The 25185-nt window shown below is 34.7% G+C and overlaps 2 protein-coding genes across 11 annotated transcripts in view; one reads left to right on the top strand and one right to left on the bottom strand.

The window, feature by feature from the left end:
* The window catches only part of P2ry12 (purinergic receptor P2Y12), a 43805-nt gene extending 20180 nt beyond the window's left edge, over window positions 1-23625 (top strand). Inside the window, exons 2-4 of one of the 2 annotated variants that reach the window (XM_063249191.1) lie at window positions 14055-14413; window positions 19806-19970; window positions 21637-23625. In XM_063249191.1, coding sequence (XP_063105261.1) covers window positions 21651-22679 — 1029 coding nt within the window. In that variant the 5' untranslated portion in view covers window positions 14055-14413; window positions 19806-19970; window positions 21637-21650 and the 3' untranslated portion in view covers window positions 22680-23625. The remainder of the gene's footprint in view (window positions 1-14054; window positions 14414-19805; window positions 19971-21636) is intronic. The other variant, XM_013159703.3, reaches the window with a different exon arrangement.
* The window catches only part of Med12l (mediator complex subunit 12L), a 276541-nt gene that overhangs the window by 62208 nt on the left and 189148 nt on the right, over window positions 1-25185 (bottom strand). For all 9 annotated transcript variants that reach the window (XM_063249179.1, XM_063249183.1, XM_063249180.1 and 6 more), the window contains 5 exons: window positions 13991-14138; window positions 9346-9464; window positions 8602-8745; window positions 7173-7336; window positions 4342-4473 (listed from right to left, as the gene is read on the bottom strand). In XM_063249179.1, the coding sequence (XP_063105249.1) occupies window positions 4342-4473; window positions 7173-7336; window positions 8602-8745; window positions 9346-9464; window positions 13991-14138 (707 nt within the window). The remainder of the gene's footprint in view (window positions 1-4341; window positions 4474-7172; window positions 7337-8601; window positions 8746-9345; window positions 9465-13990; window positions 14139-25185) is intronic.

The following is a 25185-nucleotide window of genomic DNA, read 5'->3' as shown; positions in this document are numbered from 1 at the left end:
AGCCAGTATATTTCTTTGTAGGTACTTTGTGTAAAAACTTATCACTTGTTACTGAGAGATGAAGTCTGCAATCTGGAAGTATACCATTTTCAACATGATGGTCACTTTATTGTCCCAGGGCTTTTAGTCCTATGTATTTCTTTTTTACTCTTGCCATGCTTCTGATTTAACTTTTCATTTACTTTCTAACAGCAACAGATCTTAATTTGTTTCACTTTCACACTCAGAATGAAACAAATTGTACTCCTTCCCAGTTCCCAACCTGACTCCACCATGTTGGTTTCTCTACACCTCATAACCTGTGTTTAATGATACAGACTTCTGTAAACTATAAAGCATTATGTCTTTTTTATTCAATTTACCCTTAATTCTGTCAATCTTTTCATGGCTAAGCATGTAGCAACTGTTTTTCTTTCTCAATTTTTTATTGTTATTTTTGTATTATTTTACTATGAAATTTTTAGTTTTTCCATAAAATAAGAAATACATATCACAGTATTTATAGTTTAACACATAAAGGTATCACAATATAATGTTTTGGCACATGCATGTGTAATCACTAAAGAACCACAGTGTCACAAAAATAAAGAAATCCTGACTTTTCCTCCAATATGCAGATGTGTCATGAGCGCCTGTCTCCAACTGGACTGCATAGTTGTCTGAATTCTGTAGCTGGTGGTGCCATCAACTCACATTTTATTTCTAGCCCTCTTTTCTCATTTATTGCATTTTCTATCTGGCACACCATATTTTAATAAAATGTCAACTCCCATGTAGGCTACACTCTTTCTACTTAGTCACTCATGTGTAGGGAATTAAGCCAACAACTAGGACATTTTCCTTCTACAAATACTAAGTCAGAAAAGCCTGGTAAAGCAATTAAAACAACATACAACTTAAGGCCAACATGACTGGTGTTCAAATCAAGGTTTCAGTAAGCATTAATTATGATCAGGAACAATCACTTCTACTTCCAGGGATGATTGTGAAGAAATTGTGATCTTGGCAGAAACAGCCAACATAGCATCTGGTACAATTCAGGCAGTGGAAGACAGATATTCTGGTTTGGGACAACAGTATTTCCCCCAAATGTTCACGTGTCTGGGGTGGGGGTTTAGGGTGTGTCATTATCATTAGGGAGTTAGCTATATGCTGTTAGGAGGTGGGGCCTAGGGAAGGAAGTAGATCGCAGATGGGTATAATCTAGAATGGTCTGTTCTTATCCTTGGCCCCTTCCTCTCTCCTGGCTGCTACGAGATGAGCAAACTTCCTCTGCCATATACTTCTCTCACGATGTTTTTCTTCCCTGGAGTCAACTGATCATGGACCAAAGTCCCAGAAACAGTGAGCCGAACTAATCCTTTTCTTTTTAAAGCTGTTTATCTCAAGTATCTGTCACACAGATGAAAATCTAACTAATACAATGTGATTAGTATTATACTTCCTGTCTCACATAGCTTTATAGATGCTTCAGAAAAAAAATTAAACCATTTTGTTAGTAGAGTAACACAAATATCTCTGAGCATCTAGCTTGTTTGTCCATTTTTTCCTAATTCCAAACTAAAAGCATCACTTCAAGATACCCCAGCAAACCAGGAGTAGTGGCACTTCTGTGTAGTCTCAGATACTTGTGAGACTGAGATGAGAGAACTGCTATAGCCCAGGAGTTCAAGCCCAGTCTAGGCAACAAAGGGTGACTCTGTCTCAAGGAAAAACAAACAAACAAAACACGATATCCCAAGAAACCTGCATTTTTCTTCTTCTTGAGGGTGGAAGGTTGTTCAGATAGTGCTCTTGTGCTATGCTACTCTACTGATCCCAACTCCTTACCTCTGATCCCCTAATCTCTACACATCACGTGCACGTCACTTAAATTAACTTATTTATCCTACCTGTACTGCACTGCAGGAACAGGAGGGGTTAAGAAACCTATTAGGCCTATCTGAGGAAGTTCATCACTAAAAACAAGGCTGTGGCAAATGCCACATCACAATAAACCCTTTCTGAGAAACATAAACTAAAACTGAAAGGTCTATGTATTGTAACAGAAGAAAATATTTATTACATCATTTCTGTGGATAAGGATTTGTTAAGAATCTCACAAGTAGTTTACAAAGGATCATTCTGAAACTGAAAGTATTACACGGTAACACGTGTTCATCTTTTATGAATGCTATTAAATTATGGTTTTTCAGTATGTATCTTTCATTCAACAATAATGTCTACAACCAAGTGTTTGGAGTCAAAGTGACACCTCTGCAGTGCCTATGAAAAGCCACATACTCTTCAAGGCAATGGGATGTGGTAGGAAAACAGAAAAGGTTCTGCTCTTGGGTAGCTTACATTCCAATAGGGAGCCAGGTCACAAATAAATATATGATGTATTAGAAATAGAAAAATACTAAGGTTGATGGAACGATCAGAAAGGGGACAGGCATTTAAGTAAGGTGACGAGAGAGACAAAGCTATGAAGGAACAGTAGAAGTGAGCACACAAGTAAACATAGAAAGTACACAAGCAAGGCAAGTGCAAATGTAAAAGCACAAGGTAGGAGCAGTCACACAGCTTGAGGATCAGGAAGAAGGTCTGCACGGTCAGAACCAAATGCATGCACAGAGGAAAGAAGGTGACAGAGTGATCTTACAGTTTCTGAAGTCTAAGATACTGGATTTTATAGAGTAGCTGGAATGCCACTGGAGTCATCTTTGAATATAAAAGAAGTCCTTAGTGGATAGTATATTAAGCATATTCTATAAGAGTCAAGCATGCAAATGGGATCACCAGTTACGATGACTCTGTATTTGCCCAAGCAAGAGATGACCATGATGACAATGACTGAGGATGTCAGGAAGTGGCTACAGTCTCAATGTAATCAGAAGGTAGAGCTCAGAAGATTTATAAGCAAACTAGATACAAGGTATGGAAGAGCAAAGGAAACTATAATTTATCACTCTCCTTTTCCTTCTCAATTTCAAATTCTTCCCACCAGACAATTCCTATTCTCCCCTTATTTATAATTAATAATCTAAAATTCATCAAAATAACATTAAGTAAGTTTTTATGCTTCACAGTTTGGACTACCTGTAAAGATAACAAGTGCTAAGCTAAAGAACGTGGGAGTACCACCTGAGACAGACACAGATGAAATGAAGTAAACATGCACATAGCTTTGAAAGAATGTTCCAAAACACAGAAGAATTGGTAAAATATAGAATTACTTCTCATAAATTCATCTCAAAATTGTAATCATAGTTAAGCATAGTAATTTGTAAGAAGTTAGAGTTACTTCAAAAGGTAATTACATATGAACTCTGGACAGGAGATTAAAAACACAAAAGTGTATTTTGTAGAAATACAATTTTCTGGAATCATTAAACATAAAATGCTTAAGAAGTAAGCTTTACTGAAAGCAATAAAATGCATTATATAACAGTGTGATCTATGAAGTCAAAGATAGCAAGTAAGTTAACTACAGATTTCACAGTATCTTGTTATAATTAACTCACATATGTTTATTATACCAGGAGACATTAGATAGTATTGATCAAGTTGAACATGAATCAAATAAAATTGGTAATATGAAGCAGGCTGTCTTGCACTTAATGCATATTGTTTAATGTTATTTAAAGATAACTGATCATCTTCTAAAAGCTCATTCACACATGAAAAATTGATCTGTTAAACATTGAATTTTTTAAGAGTGGTAAAAAAAATACAGTTTGATAGAAGTTGTTAAGAGTGAATGAAGCTAAGAACATTCCATAAGTCATTAGGAAATACAATTTCACAATATTAGAGCTACCAATAGTAACTCAAAAAGCCATTTTAGAAAATGTGGTATCAAAACCAAGAGGGATACAAATCCAACAAGACACCAAAATACTGCCTCAATGAATCTTCTATTAGATTTATAATTCAAATTCAATTTTAAACTAGAAATGCAATAAATATTAAGAGCTAGTCATTAATATGACATTTAAAAATGTATTACATAGGTAAAACATATAAAGAATGTAAAATCTTAAGTAAAATATCCTTTAATTGTTGAAGACATAAAATTAGATAAGCTTGCAAAGCTTATTACCTAATGTCAATTCAATCTGCAGGGGGGACTATTATCACAATGTTTATAATAGTCTACTTTTTTATTTATAAATAAATTTTATAATAGTCTACCTTTTTATCATTATGTATTTTGGTATTCAGTTTAAACAAATCATGGCTAATCAAAATTCCCACTAATTGAAATAATTTTCATTATTAAAAATGGCAATAATGGTGGAACCATCAGCAAACACAGGCATAATTCTATTTCTATCCTTTTAATTTCCTTCTACCCACCTGAAGAGGTCTCCAAATTTACTTCTGAGGTGGCTACATGACACATAAAGGTCATAGAGGTAGGCTAAGATGCATCTTTCAGGGGAGGAGCATTCTGAGGGGTTCACCACATGCTTTACCACACCACATAACCTGAAGACAGAAATGCAGAGAGAAAAGTCTCATATTCTGTTAACATGTTATCATTTAAATATATTAATAGTAACGGATGTCTGCGGATTGTCATAATACAAGGTTTTTACCAAACATAGATTTCATTAAATAATACTGAAATACCAGATATAAAAAGTCCTTCAGAATTGTCACTGACAACAGGAAACAAAAGAAACAAAAGATAGTCTTCTTCACAAGTGGTGAACGTATATGAAGGTATCTATCAACTAAGTTGCTGTGAATAGGACACAAAAAAGAAAAGTAGGGCATTTTGCTCTAGTTACATGATTCATAAATTCAGAGTTTTCAAAGACTCCCAAATTTTAAGAATTCTTTGTAAAGAAACAGTTTTTCAGATAAGTAAAAATCAGGTAAATTCATTTTCAAGAGCTGAATCTGGCTTGAATTTGAGGAATTCTGATTTGGAGTTATACTCCGTTTATTTATTCAAAGTAAAAGACACATTTACCTTAGTTTATCTTATACAAGAAGATAAAGCCCTTCCTTTTATTTATATCCTCTTTAAGTCCCTTAGATCAGAATAATAATTATTAGTACAATTCCATGCCATTTTCCCCCAGTGAGAACCACAGCAGCTGTCCACAGGTCATACAACACAGTAGTTCACAGGCATTAACACACCCATGAGTCCGATTCCACCACCATCCTGAATCTTCTTACAGGGTTTAGCAAAATGCTACCTAATAGTGACCCATAAAATTCAGAATAGTAAATCAGAACAGGGATTCAGAAATCACGATTCATCAATACTCATTGTTCAAAAAGGGTTATGAAGCACAAAAAGTGAAGTGACTGTACAACAACGAAGAGGATCAGGGGCTGAGGTCTCCCAACCCCCAAACTAGCCTCTCTCCACTATGTGGGGAAAGGAAAAGCAAGAAAGTGCCTGGGGTGTCCAAGCCAGGGAGGAGAATAAAACCACAGGTGTCAGGTGTCGTAGGTTGATTCCAGGAAAAGACATGACAAACAGCAGCATGGCATCCTAGTCCCTATGAAGGAGCATCAGGTGGGGCCACCGGACAGCAGATTAAAGCTACCAACTGGAGCAAAAGTGTTAACATAATTAAAAAGACGGGTAGTAGGCTGGAGATGTAGCTCAGTGTAAGAGTGTTTGCTAACAGTATGTGAGGACTTAGATTGGATCCCCACCACAAGAAAAAGAAAGGGGGGTGAGGGAGAGAGATGCAGGAGGGAGATTATATAAACAAAAAATTCCACATATGACCTGTTAAGCAAAGAATTAGTCTGTGACTACAGTAAACAAACATTTGTTGCGGGTTGCTTAAGTAGCCATCATGCAATAGTTGGTGTTTTCAACTTTTTTGACTTGCCAAAGATTTTTTTAAAAAAGTTCACACTATGAAACAGTACACTCATTCACACAGGTATCAAAAAGAAAAGAAACAAAAAAAACTTGTCACAATTCAGTACATTGATAATCTATGGGTTTTCATAAACTATTTGAGAAGTATGGTGTGAGTTAAGCCACATGAAAGAACTCCCAGTTAGGAAAAACTTTGTAAAACTATGTGAGATTTATTATGTGAGAGTTATGTGATGCTACCTATATCACTTCACAACCAAACACTTCATTACAAAATTTGCATCTCAGCTTTTTGACCTGTAAAAACAAAAACTTCAACCTTACCATGATGTAACTGTAGTCCTTTAATTCTAAGTTATAAATTTTTAAGTTTCTGAGTTATTTCAGACTACGCTTCCCAATCAAGTAAGTACAATTAATACCTGTACATGGTAGTGTTTTATTTTCCTAAAAGCTGTTGTTAAGTGGATGTCACTGGAGGAATAACATGTAATTTCATTATGAGTGTTAGATTATTTATTTATATATATATATATATATATATATATATATATATATATAATTTTTAAAAGGGACTATAAAATCATAGATCTCCATAATTCTTTTGAGCCCTAGAGAAAAAAACATGGATACAAAGGACAACCAGGTTTTCAGAGGGTGGCTGTTGTTGATTTTTCCATTTTTCCTCAACAAAACACCTTAGGGAAAAGGTGTGGAGCAGACAAAAGTCTGCAAAGGCTTTCAAAATTCATTCTAGGTCTCTAAGAGTATGCTGGGTAGTTCCTGAGTCAAATTTCATTGCGAGACTAGAGCAAGTCCTAGCCAACATACACAAAAACATAAAAAAGACTGAGGAAATTGTTTGTTCGAATTTGTCTCTTGTCAAAATTATCTTTAATTAATCAAAAATATGAATCAAAGAACCAAATTACTGTAAGATGTGCCGAGCTTATTCAATATTGAATTTTCCAAATATAAACTGAAATTACATGAATAGAGAAGCTATAAATATTCATTATTTATAGTAAACCCAAATGCTGGGCAACATAAATAACAGAGTGCTATAAAATGAACAAACATGTATTCTCAGAAATCAGGGATGGGAAGGAAGGCAGAAAAGAAAGAAGCAGCAATAATTAAAAAGAATAAAATTACTTAATTTCCTTTGATAAATGAAAATATTTAATTACGTTTTTACTGAACCAGGTATCAGTCCTACTTTCCTCTTATAATCACTATCACATTTTATCACAAAATTTGTATCACAAAATTTGATCACAAAAATTATACATCCTGGAACTAAAAAAATGATAATGACATTTTATGTACCAACCCTTCAAACACCTGGGCTGTCTGATCAGGATTCAGGATCAGACAACTGTGATATCGCCTGAGAACAGCCACAATGCAGACACACAGTCCTGTTGTGTAACTTCCTGCCAGGCTGGAGGATTTTAGGAGCAGTTCAGCTTCCACAACGCTCAGTTCATTTAGTAACTACAACAGAAGAGACTGAATAAAAATGATGCCAAAACAAACAGGAAAAACACACTTCTATGAACTTTGAGTATGCTGCCATGGTATACAGCAGCCTCAGAAAACACAAACAAGTGAGTTAAAGCATTCTTTACCAATTAATAGACTTGCTCTTCTGTCTAGACATCAGGGTGTACATAATCAGGAAGTACCCAGTGCTGAAATAGGTACCGAAACTTTATGGTAGCCCACGGTTCTAGACTGGTTAATTTTAGACAACACCCCTTCCCTTCATTTTTTGCCCTTGTTCCCCTTATTTTTGATAAAATAGAAGTTGTTATACTTTTCCTATAGGACCAGTCCTACAAAATAAGAAATGGAAACCTAGCCTAATATCTACTAACAGCACAAGGAATAAATAAATTCAAATGTGCATAGAATCATAGTGGGAAAAATTAAAAGTGTATGGGCTTTTAAAATTTCAGCCTTAAATACACTCTACTATAGAGAGAAAATAATCCTTTACCATAAACTCGGCAAAACAATAGAAAACAATAAAATATTCAAAAGTCTTATATTTTTAAAGGACATATTTTAGCAAAATTTCTTATTTAACTGAAAACTATGAACTATGAAGTTATAATTAAAATACTAGTTGAAGATTGTTAACTCAGAAGGATTCAATTATTAAAACGTTACTGGGTCTTTTTGAAAGAATATCAACAAACACCAATCAGTTTATTTTAAATGGCACAGTAGTTACCAGAGGTCAGCAGAGGGTGATGGGGGAGGATGGGGAAATTGGTCAACAGGTACAAAGTTATTGTTAGAAGCAAAAGTGCGGCATGCTGTTGCACAAGAGGGTGACTATAGTTAATAATGATAATCTACTGTACCTTTCAAAATGAAAACATTTTGAAAGTTTCCATTATAAGCATCATAAAGAAATGAAGAATCAGGAGATATATTTAGCTTGATATTAACATTATTCAACATATATATGTATTAAAGCATATGAGTATGTACAATTTTTATGTTTTTATGTGTCAATTAAAAAAATTTTAACAGGGCATGGTAGCAAGTGTTAATAGTCCTGGCACATGGGAGGCTGAGGCAGGAGGATTACATGAAAGCAAGACTTTAAGCCCAATTTGACAACACACTGATACCACGTTTTGGTGGGGGGACAGTAAATACATTTTTAAACTTGTTTTAAAAAATCAGTAAGTGAATTCCATGACGCATGGCAGCTTGCTTTCCTAAAGGCAGAAAAACAGCCTACACACCTGTATTGCAAAGTCAATTAATCCATTGATATTCAGTGCGGGCTCCATGAGATCAAAGATGAGCTGAATATGGTGGGCCAAAGGGAGATGATAGGATGTACCTGAGGCAAAGCTTGTGATCTGTTCCAGCACGTTGTTAGAGATCTGTGAAGCACAAGTAAAACCAACTGTATGACCAATCCTCCATAAAACCTTCTACTTAGTAAGTCATTTCAGGCTTCTGAGTGTGGCATCTGAATTAATCTATGATTCTATTTATTCAAAAGTTAAAATTTTCACAGAAACAAACTGCACAAACTGCTTAATTGGAAAAAGTATGACAAATTTGTCACTAAAACATCGATTTTTATGATTCTAAAGGTATAACAACTATACAATTATTAAACGTACCTAATCTATACCGAAATTATAAGATGAAATTTTCCCCCAATCTCACAGTATTTTATTTCAATTCTCAACAGACTTATCCTTCCTCAACAGTGACATATGAACTATACATAATAACATAAGCATTCCATTAGATTTGTTTTATATATTACAATTGTTATCATAAGGTAAAAATGTTTACATAATAAAAGCAAATTTTTAGGAAGACCATGTGACACTTAAAAGTAGTATGAAAATTGTTTCAAATTTTTTAAAAATGTATTTATAAAATTAACTAGGGCTAAAAACATACTGTATGAAAGATCTGAGCCGAAGTAAGAATATTCTAGATACACAATAACAAGTCAAAATGGCTACCTGAGATGTCACTTGATGCTGATCAAAATAGGAAAGAAGTTGGAGTTTTGTAAAGACAGTCTCCAGGGTTGGAAATGATTCTTGTTTGTTCTTCCTGGCCTTTAGCCCTTCATCCCCAACTAAATAAACATAAAACAAATGGAGTTTTTTGTATGTAAATGAAGCTCTTCACTTTTTAATAGATAATTTTTATTAAAGTATAACATATATGGAAAAACTCTATGTACCCCAAGTAGCCACAAATGTAATGATGTCCAAATCAGAAAACAGCATCCCAGAACCCCAGAAACCCATTTAGCTCCCTTTCTTCATAGGGGACCAAGATCCTGAATTCTTATAGCTTAGATCGGTAATGTGCACTTGGGAACTGTATCTAATTCAATCCTACAGATTATAATTTTCATATGTGGTATGTTTTGTGCAACATTAAGCTTTTTTGTGTGTGTAGAACTGAGGATAAAAACCTAGGAGTACTCCACAAACTGACCATGGAGCTACTTCCCTGACACTCCTTTTTTATTTTTGGAGGCAGAGTCTCACTAATTTGCCCAAGCCGGATCCCCCACTCAGTCTCCCTAGTGTTAGGCATCACAGGCATGTACTACTGTTCCCAGCCACAGTATGCTTTCTAGTCTGACTCACTGGAAACTGTGCTTGGGAATACAGCTCAGAGGTACGGCAGCTCAATGGTAAGAGTGCCTAACTAGAATGCTTGGGGAACTGGGTTCTGGTAACTGGGCTCCCAATCCCCTGCACTGCAACAAAAAACAAAATAAAACTATTGACTTGCTGATGCAATTTTGATTTGTTCTAAAAATTAGTAATTCTAACTAATGCACAGTATTACGATGTGTCTATACCACTGGTTTATTTTCCTTTCTTAGTACTGTCATGAATTTGTCAGTCATGAAAGTGCCTTTATCATTAAATGACTTTTAAAATACAGTAACATCAGCTAGGCTTGGTGGCACACGCCTGTAATCCCAGCACTTGGGAGGCTGAGGCAGGACTGCGTTGAGTTCAAGGCCAGCCCAAACTACAAAGCAAGACCCTGTTTAAAAAGAACAAAATTTCTTTGGAGGGGAGGGGGGATTACCAGGGATTGAACTCATAATCTCATACTTGCCAGGCAGGCACTGTGTGGCTGAGCTATATCCTCAACACCCCCACCCCCAATTTTTTTAATTGAAAAAACAAAATGACATCAACAATGAAGGGAAAGGGATCACTCAGTTCCACTTTGACACAATAGGCCCCTTCATTAGCATATTCTATGCTAACTCACCTCCATACTTACCTGCATCAGTTAACATGTAAAAAGAGAAATTTATGGGATGTCTAATTTTTTTTAGGGACAGTAAGAAATTAAATGACTCCACATTAATGGCAAAGTGCTATCAATTTAGCATAATGAAGTTTGAAGAATTCCAGTTAAAAATATTACATTGTTTATTTCAGAGGAATCTCATTCTTAACAGTACTAAGATCCAACAGAAGAGTCACTCCTATTTTAAAATATTTTTAATATATATATCTACAAAGATAAATCCAAAAACGAAGGCCAAGTGTGATTTTATGATCTTAAAGTTATTTCCAACATCATAAATTCTAAATAGTTAAAGAGCACCCACTAATGAGCTGTGCATTCATACTGTCTTCAAGTTAGGGAAAGTTTAATTTGACAGAACAAATTTCACTACAGATTTCTTATCAAAGACACAAGAAATGAACAAAATTTTACTACACTAAAACATGTTTTTGCTAATGGAAAATGTAATGCTTTAAGAAAATAATATTCCCTTTCAACAATAAGCAATTTTTGTTTAAAGTCCAACACAAAAACAAACAAAATAATTGCTGTATTCCAAACTGCTAAAACAAATGAATGTCAATACCAGAATTAAGAGCTGGTGGAATAACATAAGTTTTATGCCTGGGCCACTTTCAGGTTGTATACCAGATACATGCAAAGAATGAGAACCAGCAATTTCATTATATATACTAAGTTTTCAATATTTATTCTCATAAGCACAAATTAAGTATGGAATTTTGTCTTCATGATAGCTGTTTAAAGGTCATGCATGTGTTTAAAATACCCAATTTTGATTTTTTCCTAATATCAGGGATCCATAGCTGAAAAGCTCACACCAACTGTCTTGTGTACACATTGCTTTAAAAGTGAAGTTAATGTATTAATTCAGTCCTTTCTAGGACCAAAACACACAACAGACTTGAAGTAGGTCCAGCTAAGCAATCTCAAATCCATCTTCGTGTTTATGCAAACAGTCTCCCATTTACTCACACAAAGGGCTAACTTCTTAGAACTTCATAAAAAACAAAATAATTGATTCTCGGCAATTCATACCCATTTTAAAAGAAAAATGTGGGAAATGAATGGTGGTTCTCCATAAAATATTCATTTTAATGATATTTACATAAAAGCAGTAAGTCACAATTCAGATTTTAAAATCTATTTTATGTCAGCTTGCTTTCGTAACTTACAGTGTTGCCCTTTTGTTGTATAATTCTTTCTTTTTTAATTTAAAAGTTCTTAAATCCTTTAGGCTATGTTATAGCCTTCATTTTTGCTTCAAAAGAGACCCATTAACAACCCAAAAAAGATGATTAGTCATAGAAAATATAAAATGAAATTTGATGCTGTTCAACTGAAATTATCATTTAAACTTCAAATGCGAAAGTCCTTTAGGCAAGGCTTAGTGGATCTGACCACACTCTTACTGGGATGGTTCCTCAAAATCTTACATTTTGTGTTCCCAGAAATCAAACACAAACTCATGACCAGTCCCTCATTTTGCTGGGGGGGGGGGTGAGGGGGAGGGCAAATTTCCATTAACTTTAAGCACAGCTGGCTGGCTTCCCCTGTGTACACTAAATTTTAAGTTGTGGCTTAACAGTAAAACTAATGTATTTTCCAGAAAGTAACTCAGTATAGCTCAACAGTTTCTGGATAAGGATTTTCATCTAAAATGAAGAAGATGCTGCTTTAAAGTTGTGTATCTATTACTGGAATCTGAAAAAGCAACAAAAACAATTATTTTCTCTATGTGAATTTGTATGACAGAAGAGCTTATTTAAGGCATTGGTATAAAAACAGGACAGATTACACTCTGGCATTCAAAAACCATGAAGGAGGTAGACTGAACAACAACAACAAGATACCACAATGTTTTCTTCCCCTTCCCAGGTCCTTCAGCCTTTTAAAACCAGTAATCCCATGCGATCTGCGGACTCTGTAAATAATTTAGATGAGGTGTGTACATTTGAATCTCTTATAGGAGACAACTTCCCCCACCCTTATTTCCTACATATCAAAAAGTAGTAGCAAATATTCTTGGCTATCTAGCTTCAGGGTTTCTAAATTCAATCTTCTAATGCAATTCATTTCCTCTTTTAAGAGAGAAAACATCAAACCAATTTAGTTTTCTTAGACAGAGCACTTTTCTTTTTCAAGCTCAGTAACAAGCAGCCAACAAGAGGGTTTCATTTCCCTTCTACAGCTTTTGGCTGTTCCCTCCCGGTGTAAGGCCATCATCAACTGGCAGTTAGGGAATGTGATGCAAATTCTAGGATGCTGACTTCCTCACTGTGTTCTTAAAGATGACTGCCTACTTATGAAGCATCCAGAATCCCATACCCAGACTAAAACATGTTGCCCTTCCACCATGTTTCTGCACGGATATCTTTATTGACAGAAGAAAGAGAAGTTCTTTGAAGCATCTGTACTTATTGTTTTCTTTAAGAAAGATCAAGCATGGACAAGTTCAAGTATTATACCCTGTTGAAGTCTAAAACCAGGATCTTCTGTAGAGAAATCCATACAAAGGATATTAGGGTTCCTAGTGGGGATTCCACCATGTAGGAATGGAATGCTGTTTATACAGAGTTAATCCAAACACTTTAAAAAAAAATACTGAAGTAAAATATTGAAATAAAACAAACACCATTGGTGACAGAGGGGCATATATTATATCATATGATTGCATAAATCTTGAAAAGAATAATTAGGGAAATGTGAAGTAACTAATTTAAAAATTCAAACTATGCAATATAGTAACAGACTATAAAAGCATAGCATCACTGTAAATACATAAAAAGCATTAGGGAAAGAAAATGCCCAGTAAAAAAGATATTATTGCCAAAGACTCAATTTTCTTTTTTACTCAAATAGGGGGGTGATACAGGTAGCTCTCCCTACTTATTGTAATTCTTCTGTGTATAGTAAAGAAAAAGTTCAGCGCAAATGTGAGTGTTCCAGAGCTAAAGCAAACTGAGTCTAAAAAATCACGGTAAAGAAACAAGGGCATGGGACTACTTTCATAATAATGGTTTCTCAACTCATTCTTCAGGACTTCATTACTACTGTGGAAAATTTACAATTTATAGCAAAAGAGCAGACAAGAAAAATCTCCTATACCTATCTGTGGAATATGGTATCTTAATACAATAATTGCTACTAACAGACGCAAGGTCTTAAAATTTAAATGTGCTTATTCATATTTCAATGTGACAGTCATTGGGCAGAGGAAACACTAGTGACAGTGGCATATACCACTTCGATAAAGAGTGAGTAAAGAAGGAAGACAAAAGAAAGCACAGCGGGAGGCAACACTTTAAGACTGTTTACCTCCTGTCTCTGTGGTGCTCTTCTTATTTAGGATTTTCAAGATATCTTTGGTAATCTTCTTCAGCTGATGCCTGGCTTCATCTCGCTCTTTGCCAACTCCATATAGAAGGATGGTGCGCTGGTTACACTCATGACTTGAAGATTCATCCTGAAAAACAGAAAATGTTTTCTGAGGCTCTGGTTTGCAGAGGTGGGCTTGCTCTCCATACCCTTGAACTGCACTAACCGCAGCACCTCCACACTGGCTTCCAGTGGTGGCATCCCACCCATCGCTCAAGGCACCTCAACTTCCACTGGTAAAACCCTTGTTTGTCCAGTCTGGAACTTGCTAACGTTAAAAAAGATAAACAAACAAAAAAAAAAAACAGTGTCAACTGACTTGAAGTCTTAACAGAAGCATTTGATGTTGGCCTACCCTACCGAGTAAGTTCTGGCTGTTAAAAACTTTTCATTGCTTAAAATTGAACATAGTATTAATTTTCTATCATGTAACATACTATAGTATTTTTACTTTCACCTTAAGGAAAATATTCTTTCTTATTAAGTTTGGCTTTATATGTATAGTACTGATATGCACTTTATATTTGAGAGAAACTTTTACTGGGTCCTTCAAATATCTTTAGAAAAATTATGCATTACTTGAAACTTTGCTGTTAGAAATACATTTCTATTTATCTTCAAAGGATAAAACAGAAAAGACTCTAGGTCCCCTTCTGTGTGAGGTAAATAGCTGGAAATGCAAATGTGTTCTAATCCCACCACTCTTCCATCCACCAATGTCCAAAACCTATTTTTCCATATGGGAAAAAAATTATTTACTTACAAAATAGCTGAAATATATATACACCACTAAGTACATCCCCTAGCCAACTCTAAGTATTCCAGGGTGAGTTCTCATTTTAACACACAGTTTGTAACTTTCTGTCTCAGTTTTTTCTTGGATCTGATACTGTAGTCTTCCATATTTCTAGTTTTAACCCAGTATATGTTCTTTTCCTAATCTCTTTACAACTTTGTCCATGCCAAGCATCTACTTCTCCTATCAGTATCTTATCCAGTGACGCTCACAGGTTTAAAAAAAAAAAATTGACCCATTGGTTTATAATGAGCAACAGCTACACCAAAGACCAAAACTCTTCAGACCCGTGGAACTCTGATGCTTACTCCGAAGTACTAAATACACTCAGCACAAAGCAGCACTGTGCGTCTGCAGATGTCAAGTAGGAGGCTTGTTCTGTTTCAGTTCTGTCACTTTGTTCAGTCTATTATTTAGGCAGACTTGCCTTTATCCACACACTTGTCATCTGACCACACTTCCACTGCACTTTTTACTATACTCTATTAGAAATACACATTTGCAAGCCCTCCTTATTTATCTTGCTGCATCCCTCCATGAACTCATAATGGTTCAAGTGTACAAATTTGCCAGGGAGGGAGGAGAAAAATGGGGGTGGGAGACAGGAAGGGAGGAAGGAAGGGAAAGAGAGAAGGAGGGAGGGAAAAAGGGAAAGACTCAGCCACAGCCAGAGCCACAGCGACAGAGACAGGACAGAGACAGAGACAGAGACAGAGACAGAGACAGAGACAGAGAAGGAAAGGTTCTTCCGGAAGCATGATCTTATTTAACATCCTGACAAATATTCAACAGACAGACCTAACTGTAAGAAGGCAGAAGCAGATGAAGGATGTTATGAGGCAGATTCTTATACCAAGCTGCATATCTAAATAAGCTTAACTGCTTGTTAGGACACCAACTTTAGTTACTGTTACAGAGCACCAGTAGAAAAGCTCTTTCGCAAGATGTATTCTTATAAAGAGAACAAGAGGGCACTGAGAACACTACAAAATCTGGTGGTACCATTCATATACTTAGCCATTTCAGGTAAGGTGGATGTCAACTGGTCCTAAATTAATGTCTACGTGAGGTAATGCAATGAGTGAGCAGTTATTTGAAAGCTCTAGGACTATGCACATAAAGTAAGATATGATAGGAACACTGGGAAAATACTCAAATGAATGTTTCCTGTTTTCAAGAAAACACAGATTCAAGCCAAAAGTAGTTACTGCAAAGGTAGAAGTCTGCATGGGAATAGGGAGGAAGACATCCTAGCAAATCTATGTGCTCATCACAGGAAATCAGAAAAACCACAGCCCTATACTATAATTGCAGTAGCTCAAGATTGGGGAAGACAGAGCTGTGGCTGGATCCCAGTCCTGCCACTTGACAACTCCATAACCCCATATAATGAACCTTCTTGAGTCCCAGATTCTTCCCCTGAAAAAAATGGGAAACACTATCTTCCTTGTAAGGTCTTTGGGAGAATAACCGAGAGAAAGTATATAAAATGCTTACAAGTACATGAGCCATGGTTCTCAGGTCTGAAAATTCATATTCTAGACATCGAATCCTCATTACAGGCCCCCAGGCTCCACAGTGTATTGCACTATTCAACATTTTCCACACAGACCGGTGGGGCTCCTTGCATTACTGTTATTCTAAAATACTCTCAGCAGCTTCAGCCGCACTTGCCAAAACGCTACAGGGACTCCAGCATCAGGTCACTGACACTCTGTTAATGGAACCCTTACCACAAGACTAGGAAGGGAAAGGAGAGCTTGGAAGGTTTGTCGTAGTGTAACTCAATTATTTTCTAGGCATTGTCTTGATGTCCGTCTTCCCTGCTAGACAGAAAATTTTGAGGAAGACTTTACATTTATTTTATTTTATTTTAATTTTCTTTCTTTCTTTCTTTAATCACACTGGTGCTTAGTATTTGTCGAGTACACCAAATGCATAGTGGGACTAATAAACCTATGATGAAAGGAACAGGTCAGGCTGATGACAAAAACAGAGTTTAATTTAATAGGGATCTTAACCTGATATAGTTGAGCAGCAAGAAAACTGAAGGAAGAAGTGAGTGCCAAGTAGAAAGTCTGAGCTAAAATCCTAGTAAGGTGAACTAAGTCTTAATGGTGAGAACCAAAACTAAGATGCAAAGTCTAAGAGTTATCAGAAGGAAGCTAGGAAAGGATTGGGTAACTGAATCTAAGGAGTGGGAATGGACCCACTTGAAAAATGTTTTGGTGAAAAAAAGTACTTTACATGGGCTAGAAAGGTGTATGTGTAAGAAATTTACAGGGTAGATGGAAATATATTGTAACTATATGGTTTTGGGTTTGATGTTATTGCTAATGTGGGTGACAGGAATAAGGATAATTATTTGGTGCTGAGAGGGGCACAAACCTACACATTTGTTTTTATGGGAGAAGACTAAAGAGCCAAGATGATAAAGCATGCAAACAAGCATCAAATGGTACACATGCACATTTCATAATAATAAAATGCTCTGATAAAAATGCAGGGTCACAGAAATCAGGAGCACGGTAGTATGGGTCATCAACAATGTCAACGCTTTTTCACTAAAATGCCACGTGTGAATCTCAAAAGAGAAGTTTCTCTAATGTGCACAGAGAAGAAAGCAAGAAGTAAGGGTTGAACTAAGAACTGATGAAATAGTGAAGTGACTCACAGTTACTAGACAAGTGATCCACATTTACTACACACTGAACATGAACAACAGTCTGAGAGAAAAAAATTAATTTGGATAATCAACTTCAAACTCTTGTGTCAAAGATGTGATTCAAATAAAAGAAATCAAGATTGAAGAGTAGATTAAGTGATAAAAAAAGATAGGAGACAACAGACTTAAACATTCAGAAGAAAAATCCAGTAAACATTGTAGAATAAAGGGAACGTAATATTCTGTCTCATCTCTATGTAGGATAGCCAGTTTTTTAAAATAAAAAGTTCAGTTAAATCCTAAGTTGACTTAAAAAAGAAAAATACAATGAAGAGCTCTCAACTGATATCTTTAAACATTATTTTTTTTTTTTGGCTGAGTTAAAAAATCAGGATACACAAAGTTAACTTGAACAAAAATAATACTTCTCAAATTCTTTGAGAGCCCTCTAGAGATTTAGAAATATGTATTTTCAAAAAGGTAGTATAAAAATCTTGAATTTATTTTCCTTCAGTGGGGCAGTCTGACCTACAGAAAATAATCATAACTTTCCTATAAGCCTCGTTTTATGTGCATAATAAAGAAACATGTCATAAATATCCTATAGAGTGTATAATTTGATATAAAGGTAATCCTCATTTTATTTAAAGAACTATAGCCATTCCACACCTGCTATTGACCTCTCATTCCTGGGCCTTAGGATGTTTGTGTGAGGGCAGGTTCACGGGTACTATACACACACAGCTCACACAAACATGTCAGCTTTGGAAACAGATGATTAGACTAGTCACCAATTAACTTGAAAGCTTTGCTTCTCTGTTTCTTTCATCCAGTATGATAAAATAAGTACAGTATTTAGTTCAGACAATAGCTGGGATAATGAGTTAATGCATGACAGTGAAAGAAATCAAATGTTGATTATTACTATTTTAAAGCATAAGATATCTTTTAAATAGTAAAATTTAGGGTCTCCAAACCAGCAAGTAAAAAAGATTAAGCTTTATTACTATATTAAGTTTAAATTTAAAAATAAAAATAACACAACCTTTCTTTAAAGGAAGGTTTAAAATGAAGCCAATATTCCTAGATGGCCAACAGATGAGAAGTACTAAGTAAATGAAATTGGCAGCAGAAATGAGTAAAACTGGTACTTGTAGATGATTTCAAATTCACAATGGCAATAAAATTCTTATGTCCATTTAGTTTGGTAGTCCTCAAACTTTAGCATGCCTGAGCATCATATGGAAAGCTCGTTACAACACAGATGCAGGTTGATAAACGCTAGTTCCTGATTCATAGGGACTAGATAGGTGCCCGAGAACATACATTTCTAGATGAGGCTTAATACTTCAAGAATTAATGTTGAAGAAATTTAGTAACTGCAAATAAAGAAACAACTCTCAAAATTCAAAAGAAATGACCAAAACATGTATTCTCAGCAGAGGCACCTATCCAGAGGGTTCCACTGCTGACAGGAGACAGGACACTTCAAGTCGTTATGCTTTGTCTGCACAAGGTGGCAGCTAGCCTTACCCCTTCCATTTTACCCTTGCCATGTCTGTTGCCCTTTAGGTTTAAAATAACTGTACATTATTAGTGATACCAGATTTCCTTAATTTAATGTTATCATTTCAATTCAAAGCTATGTAAAAACATCTTTTTAAAAACCGTCTATATTTAAATCCTGTTTAAGAAAGGTATGAAGGACAAGGTTGCTTTATAAAACATGTCTGGCAATGGACAAAACTGCTCTTCTTTTATAATATAATTTTGAAATCTGATCTTTTATAATGAGAGGAAACTGTTTTGTCTACAAAGGAGTTAACCAAACACAGATTTTAAATAATGACTTTATTATCAAGGAAAAAACAAAAGGCAAGAGGCTTAATATCCCTAACCAGCACACATTTTGAGTTAATGCAATTACTTGCTAGAAGGTATTATATCACCCAGTGAAGAGCACAATATGTTTCAGAAAGTAAGCGTGCAACTTCCAGGAAGCAAATGTTGAAGGTTTGATCTCAAGTCGGATTTACAATTTACAGGGAAAATAACTAAAAGAAGTCCAAGTAATAACGCAAGCTTCAGTAAAAAATTACAAGATTTTAAATTGCTTTTAGTAGATGACTTCTCTGCCACCTTTGACCCTCATTTCCCAGGATAAAAGCAGAAGTCCTCAAAGCAGCCAGATGGCTGCTTTGTTCTGCCTAGTTCTGAGTGTCTGCACAGTTCTGAGTCCACAGTGTTGAAGGTAATCTCTAAATGTGAAGTTCTCTCTTTCCATCTCTCTGTAGACTACTCAAGACTTCACTGGTGAAAACTCAGCAAACTCTTAATCACAAAGTGTTTTGCCAACTAAATTAAGACTTTAGAAGGAAAATACCAGATGCCAATCTGCAAGTTGCATTAACTACCACGACTGGAGACATTCAAATTCTTCAGATCAACAGAATAACCAGGTAATATTCCATATTTAGAAGTATTTTACAGAAATCTGTTTATACTGAGATGAGTGTATAAGTATTCTAAATTTGAAATTGAAAATCTTAAATAACAATATCACTTCAAGCACATATTTGGAAAATTAAAATAAAACAAGTGATATCATAGATGATCATTATGTCCTTTAGTAAAAAAAAATATGCAAAGCACAGAAATAAATTACAAATGGTTTGTCTTAACAATGAGATTTAAACAGAGTGGGAGCCAAAATTCTTGCTGTCAGGAGTATTTATTAAACAACTTAATTCATGCAAAGTAAAGCTTTTATAAAGAATTGTCGACATGAATTGTAAAGCAGCAGTAAAGAAGGCTGAAAATCAATGCTCTTGTATTAATAAAATATCCAGTGTAGTTCAGTTCTTTTAAAAAGCATTAAATAAGAGGCTTTGAAAATTGAAATTGATATGATTTTAAATTGTTTTGCTTTTAATAATTACCAAATTAAAAAAAGAATTCCATTATAGTTTGAGGAATTAAGTGTTACCTTCATTTATTATATTAAATCTTTTACATGGAAATTTTTTTCTTTATTTAGACATTTCTACTTTCAATATGACTACGTCTATTAGGAATGATATTTAATGTAGAGTCAGTTTTGTTTTACATGAAATAAAGTATCACAAATTTCATCTCAAGCTTCAGAGTAATAGATGCCAAGTAATAATATTGAAGTCAGTGGTTAATTTTCTTTATAGCTACCTCTTTTGCTAATAATAAGAAGGCAGAGAAGTACATAGTTTTGCTATTTATTTTAGCTATGATTATATACTCCAAACATCTAAAAATATATATCCTGGTTATTTTAAAGAATACCAACTAATGAGCATATATACCTAGGTAATTCCTTATTTTTTAGTTTTAAAAGGTTAAATGAATGATATTCATGAAATTTATGTAAAACTTCAAATATAGCCTACAACGTTGAAAGTGAAACATATATGAGTTTTAAAAATACTGAGAGTTAAACAATTATTCTCCATGAAGCTTACTTTTGAATAGATTGGCCATATAGAGGCAGGGGTATTTCATAATTTACAGGAAAGTGTTTCAGCTATTTTTTCCTATTCAGTACTTACTAAAATCCTCAAGAGTGATTTCACACTTCTTTCTTTTCACTTTTTAATTTCAAATTTAAATTCTAATGGGTCCTTATTAATCAATTCTTTTCCAAACATTTGATAGTAAAGAACATTTGAGAGTAAAGGAAGCCAGAAATAAGGGAGGTGGAGGAAAAGTGGCCCTAAATATGTAGAAACTTAAGACCCTTAAAAGGCAAGTGAAGCTGGGAAAGAATAAATCACAGTGCACGTCCCACTCCTCCAGCTTTTATATGGGTTACATAGATGGGTTCAGATTAAATTGTCCTAAAAAGCAGATTTTCAACAAACAAGAAATGTAGGGCACCCCTAATATCATATAATGCACTTGGTATCACTATGCTTTGTTACACTAAAATATTTGCTAAGATGAAATATTTTGAGATTCTGTTTTCTGAGGTCCTATGAACTGCCACAATAAAGACCAGAAATCTCTAGTTAAAGTTGCATCTGAAAAAGTTACACTCAGCAGTAGCATTAACATGAACTACTGGAACTAAAATAATCACTCTCCCTCCTGTTGTAGGCAGCGAACAGGAAATGGAGGCCACCAGCAACCTCACCTCTGAACCCGGGAACAGCAGCCTGTGTGCCAGGGACTACAAGATCACCCAAATCCTCTTTCCACTGCTCTATACTGTCTTGTTTTTTGTCGGGCTCATCACAAACAGCCTGGCAATGAGGATTTTCTTTCAAATCAACAGTAAATCTAACTTCATTATTTTTCTAAAGAACACAGTTATTTCTGACCTTCTCATGATTCTGACTTTCCCATTCAAAATTCTTAGTGATGCTGAACTGGGACCAGGACCTCTGAGAACCTTTGTGTGTCAAGTTACTTCTGTCATATTTTATTTCACAATGTATATCAGTATTTCATTCCTAGGACTGATAACTATTGACCGATACCAGAAGACCACCAGGCCATTTAAAACAACCAACCCCAGTAATCTCTTGGGGGCTAAGATTCTCTCTGTTGTCATCTGGGCCTTCATGTTCTTATTCTCTTTGCCTAACATGATTCTCACCAACAGGAGACCACCAGGCAAAATTGTGAAGAAATGCTCTTTCTTCAAATCACAGTTTGGGCTAGTCTGGCATGAAATAGTCAATTACATCTGTCAAGTCATTTTTTGGATTAATTTTTTAATTATCATTGTATGCTATACACTCATTACAAAAGAACTCTACAGATCATATGTAAGAACAAGGGGAGTAGGCAAAGTCCCCAGGAAAAAGGTAAATGTCAAAGTTTTTATCATCATTGCTGTATTCTTTATTTGTTTTGTTCCTTTCCATTTTGCTCGAATACCCTATACTCTGAGTCAGACCCGGGATGTCTTTGACTGTGCTGCAGAAAACACTTTGTTCTATGTCAAAGAAAGCACACTCTGGTTAACTTCTTTGAATGCATGCTTGGATCCATTCATCTATTTTTTCCTTTGCAAATCCTTTAGAAATTCCTTGATAAGCATGCTGAGGTGCCACAATTCTGAAAAATCTTCATCGCAAGAAAACAGAAAGAAAAGGCAGGATAATAGTGACCCAAGTGAAGAGACGCCAATGTAAGCAAATTACCCAACGCAGTGCTGCAACCTATTAGTATTAAGAATCCCTCAAATGAAAGCACTATGTAAAAATGCTAACACTAAGAAGCAGCTTGGTTCATAATAGTATCACTTCAACAGATAACTACAAAAATAATTTTCACCTACTTTTCTAGTATAAAAAGCTATCCTGAAATGTTTGACAATAATTTAATCTGTAAGTACATATTAAAAAACTATACCAAATCAACACACTGCATGAAAAACTACAAAGAATTCATTATTTGCATAGCTTTTTCAGAATGGGTTAGCATATAATAAGTACTATAACTTTTTAAATACATCATTCATTACAATTTTATTTTTATGTCAACAGAAAAAAAGTCAATCTGATACAATCCACTTGCCAAAAAAAATGGTTATTAGGAAGAATACACATCTTACTTCCCTAACCAAATCATAGCCTGTTATGAGATTTATAAAACTTTAAGTATGGTAGATAAAGTGTAACTACTGATTTTTAATTATTATCAGAATCTTTAGGGATTTAAACTAATTGAAATGATATTTCATGGAACTGAATTTTTTAATTGTTCGTTAAGATGACAGGGATTTAAGGAATGTCTTTCTAGTAAACAGCAGAAATATTAAATGAAATCATTAAAACTAGAAGAATTATATTTATAACAACTTAATAATAAAAGAATTAGGGAAGTCAGTTTTACTAATATTTTAACAATTTCAGCGGATACAGTGCCATCATTCACACTAATTTTTATTAACTAGCTTCTAGAAATACCTGATATTTGAGTTAATGAACATTTCCCTTTACTAAGTAAAATGAATGAAGTATGACTGCAAAATTGCACAGTGTAATTACTATGAAATTGACTATTTAGCATTATTTTATTTGCATTTGTGTGTATATCATAAAAATGTACATTAAACTTTGTATCACTTTGTTGGCATTCTTTGTTCAAAATATATACTATATATCATGGCTTACCGTCTTCCTATACAACTACATCAAACATTAAGCCATTTAAGAAACACAATCAACACTTTTATTATATGCTACTGTGCAGTCTCTTCTAAAGATGAGGTGTCACCTCAATAAGTTCACATACAAATGATAAACTGGCCACAGTTGCAGAACAGAGTATGATTTCACACAAGCCATACTTAGTGTTTTTATTTTCTTTGACACATGGTACATATTTATGGTGTATGATGTAACGTTTCAGTATATGAATACAATGGTCACATCAGGGTCATATTTGATGTTTTTAATAAAAACAAAATATGTAACAGTAAAAGTTACTTAAAAATTACTTATTCCAATTATTTATGATATCCAGAGGTGATTCTCAAACATAAGCAGCACAATACCAATATCTAAATATATGTCAGAAGAATAAAAAGAGTTTGCTATAATATAGGAATGCTGAACTTCAATAATATCTAAACCTGCTATAATTTCTGTGGAATTAAACTTCGGTACAAGTTTAGAGACTTAAGTCCCTCATGATGTATATTCTCAAGCAGCCACATTTCCTACTTTGCCACGTGTACAAGTGAGCACTGAATGTCAGTGGAGACATAGCAACCTGTGTCACAAACACAGGTGTTTATATACTTCTGGGCTAATAGTAGTGGCCATTTCTGTCATTTATGTCTAATATCAGAAGACTAAATCTTCATGTTCTATAATACCAGGATTTTTGAAGTGGAAGAAAACCTAGAGATCAACCAGATTCATCAAAACACCTTACTTTGCATGTGAGACAAACGAGAGGTTACTCAGCCTCTTCACCTATTCCAAGTTAGGACTACAGAGTGAAGTATAAGGGACCTCTTCATGGTGCCAAGGAGGTCAAATGTGAGAATAGACAGAGATGACCTGAACAATTCTTCTTTACTGGGCTGCACTAATTTGCTGAGATGATATTTTTCCTCAAAGAAACAGAAAAGAACTACAAATGCCACGTGAGATTTTTATAAAAAGAACTGTATCATATTTGGAATTATCTATCATTTATATATAATAGATATATATCATATATATCTTTTGAAGACATATTGATATGGCCTCTCAATATATATTCCCTTGTAGATATACAGATATCCTATATAAATATAGAGATCTATATAATATATCTATACATCAAAACTCTAAGTCATATTTTGTTGGAATTTCTTTACTCAAGGACAATAGGTACCATATAATCCCACAAACAAAAAGCCTGAGAGGTATTTATTGAGTGCTAATTATACATGCTATGTGTCACTATCTCCAGCTTTATAATTTTGATATAATAAACCCCACACTTCATAATGACTTTTATTTTGTTAAAAAAAAAAAGTACAGATATGGGTGAGTGAAAAATTCTGAAGATAAGAAGACAGAATGGGGCTGGGGATTTATTTGGCTCAGCGTTATAAGCACCTGTCTAACAAGTGCAAGGTTGTGAATTCAATCTCCGGTACCAAAACATAATAAAAAATAAAAACACAGCATGTAGTCCTGA

Source organism: Cavia porcellus, unplaced genomic scaffold (genome assembly GCF_034190915.1).
Source record: "Cavia porcellus strain 051 isolate PalLab524CR breed Dunkin Hartley unplaced genomic scaffold, mCavPor4.1 scaffold_5, whole genome shotgun sequence".
Taxonomy (NCBI): domain Eukaryota; kingdom Metazoa; phylum Chordata; class Mammalia; order Rodentia; family Caviidae; genus Cavia; species Cavia porcellus.
The sequence above is the reverse complement of the archived record's forward strand: the minus strand, read 5'-3'. Positions and strand labels throughout refer to the sequence as shown.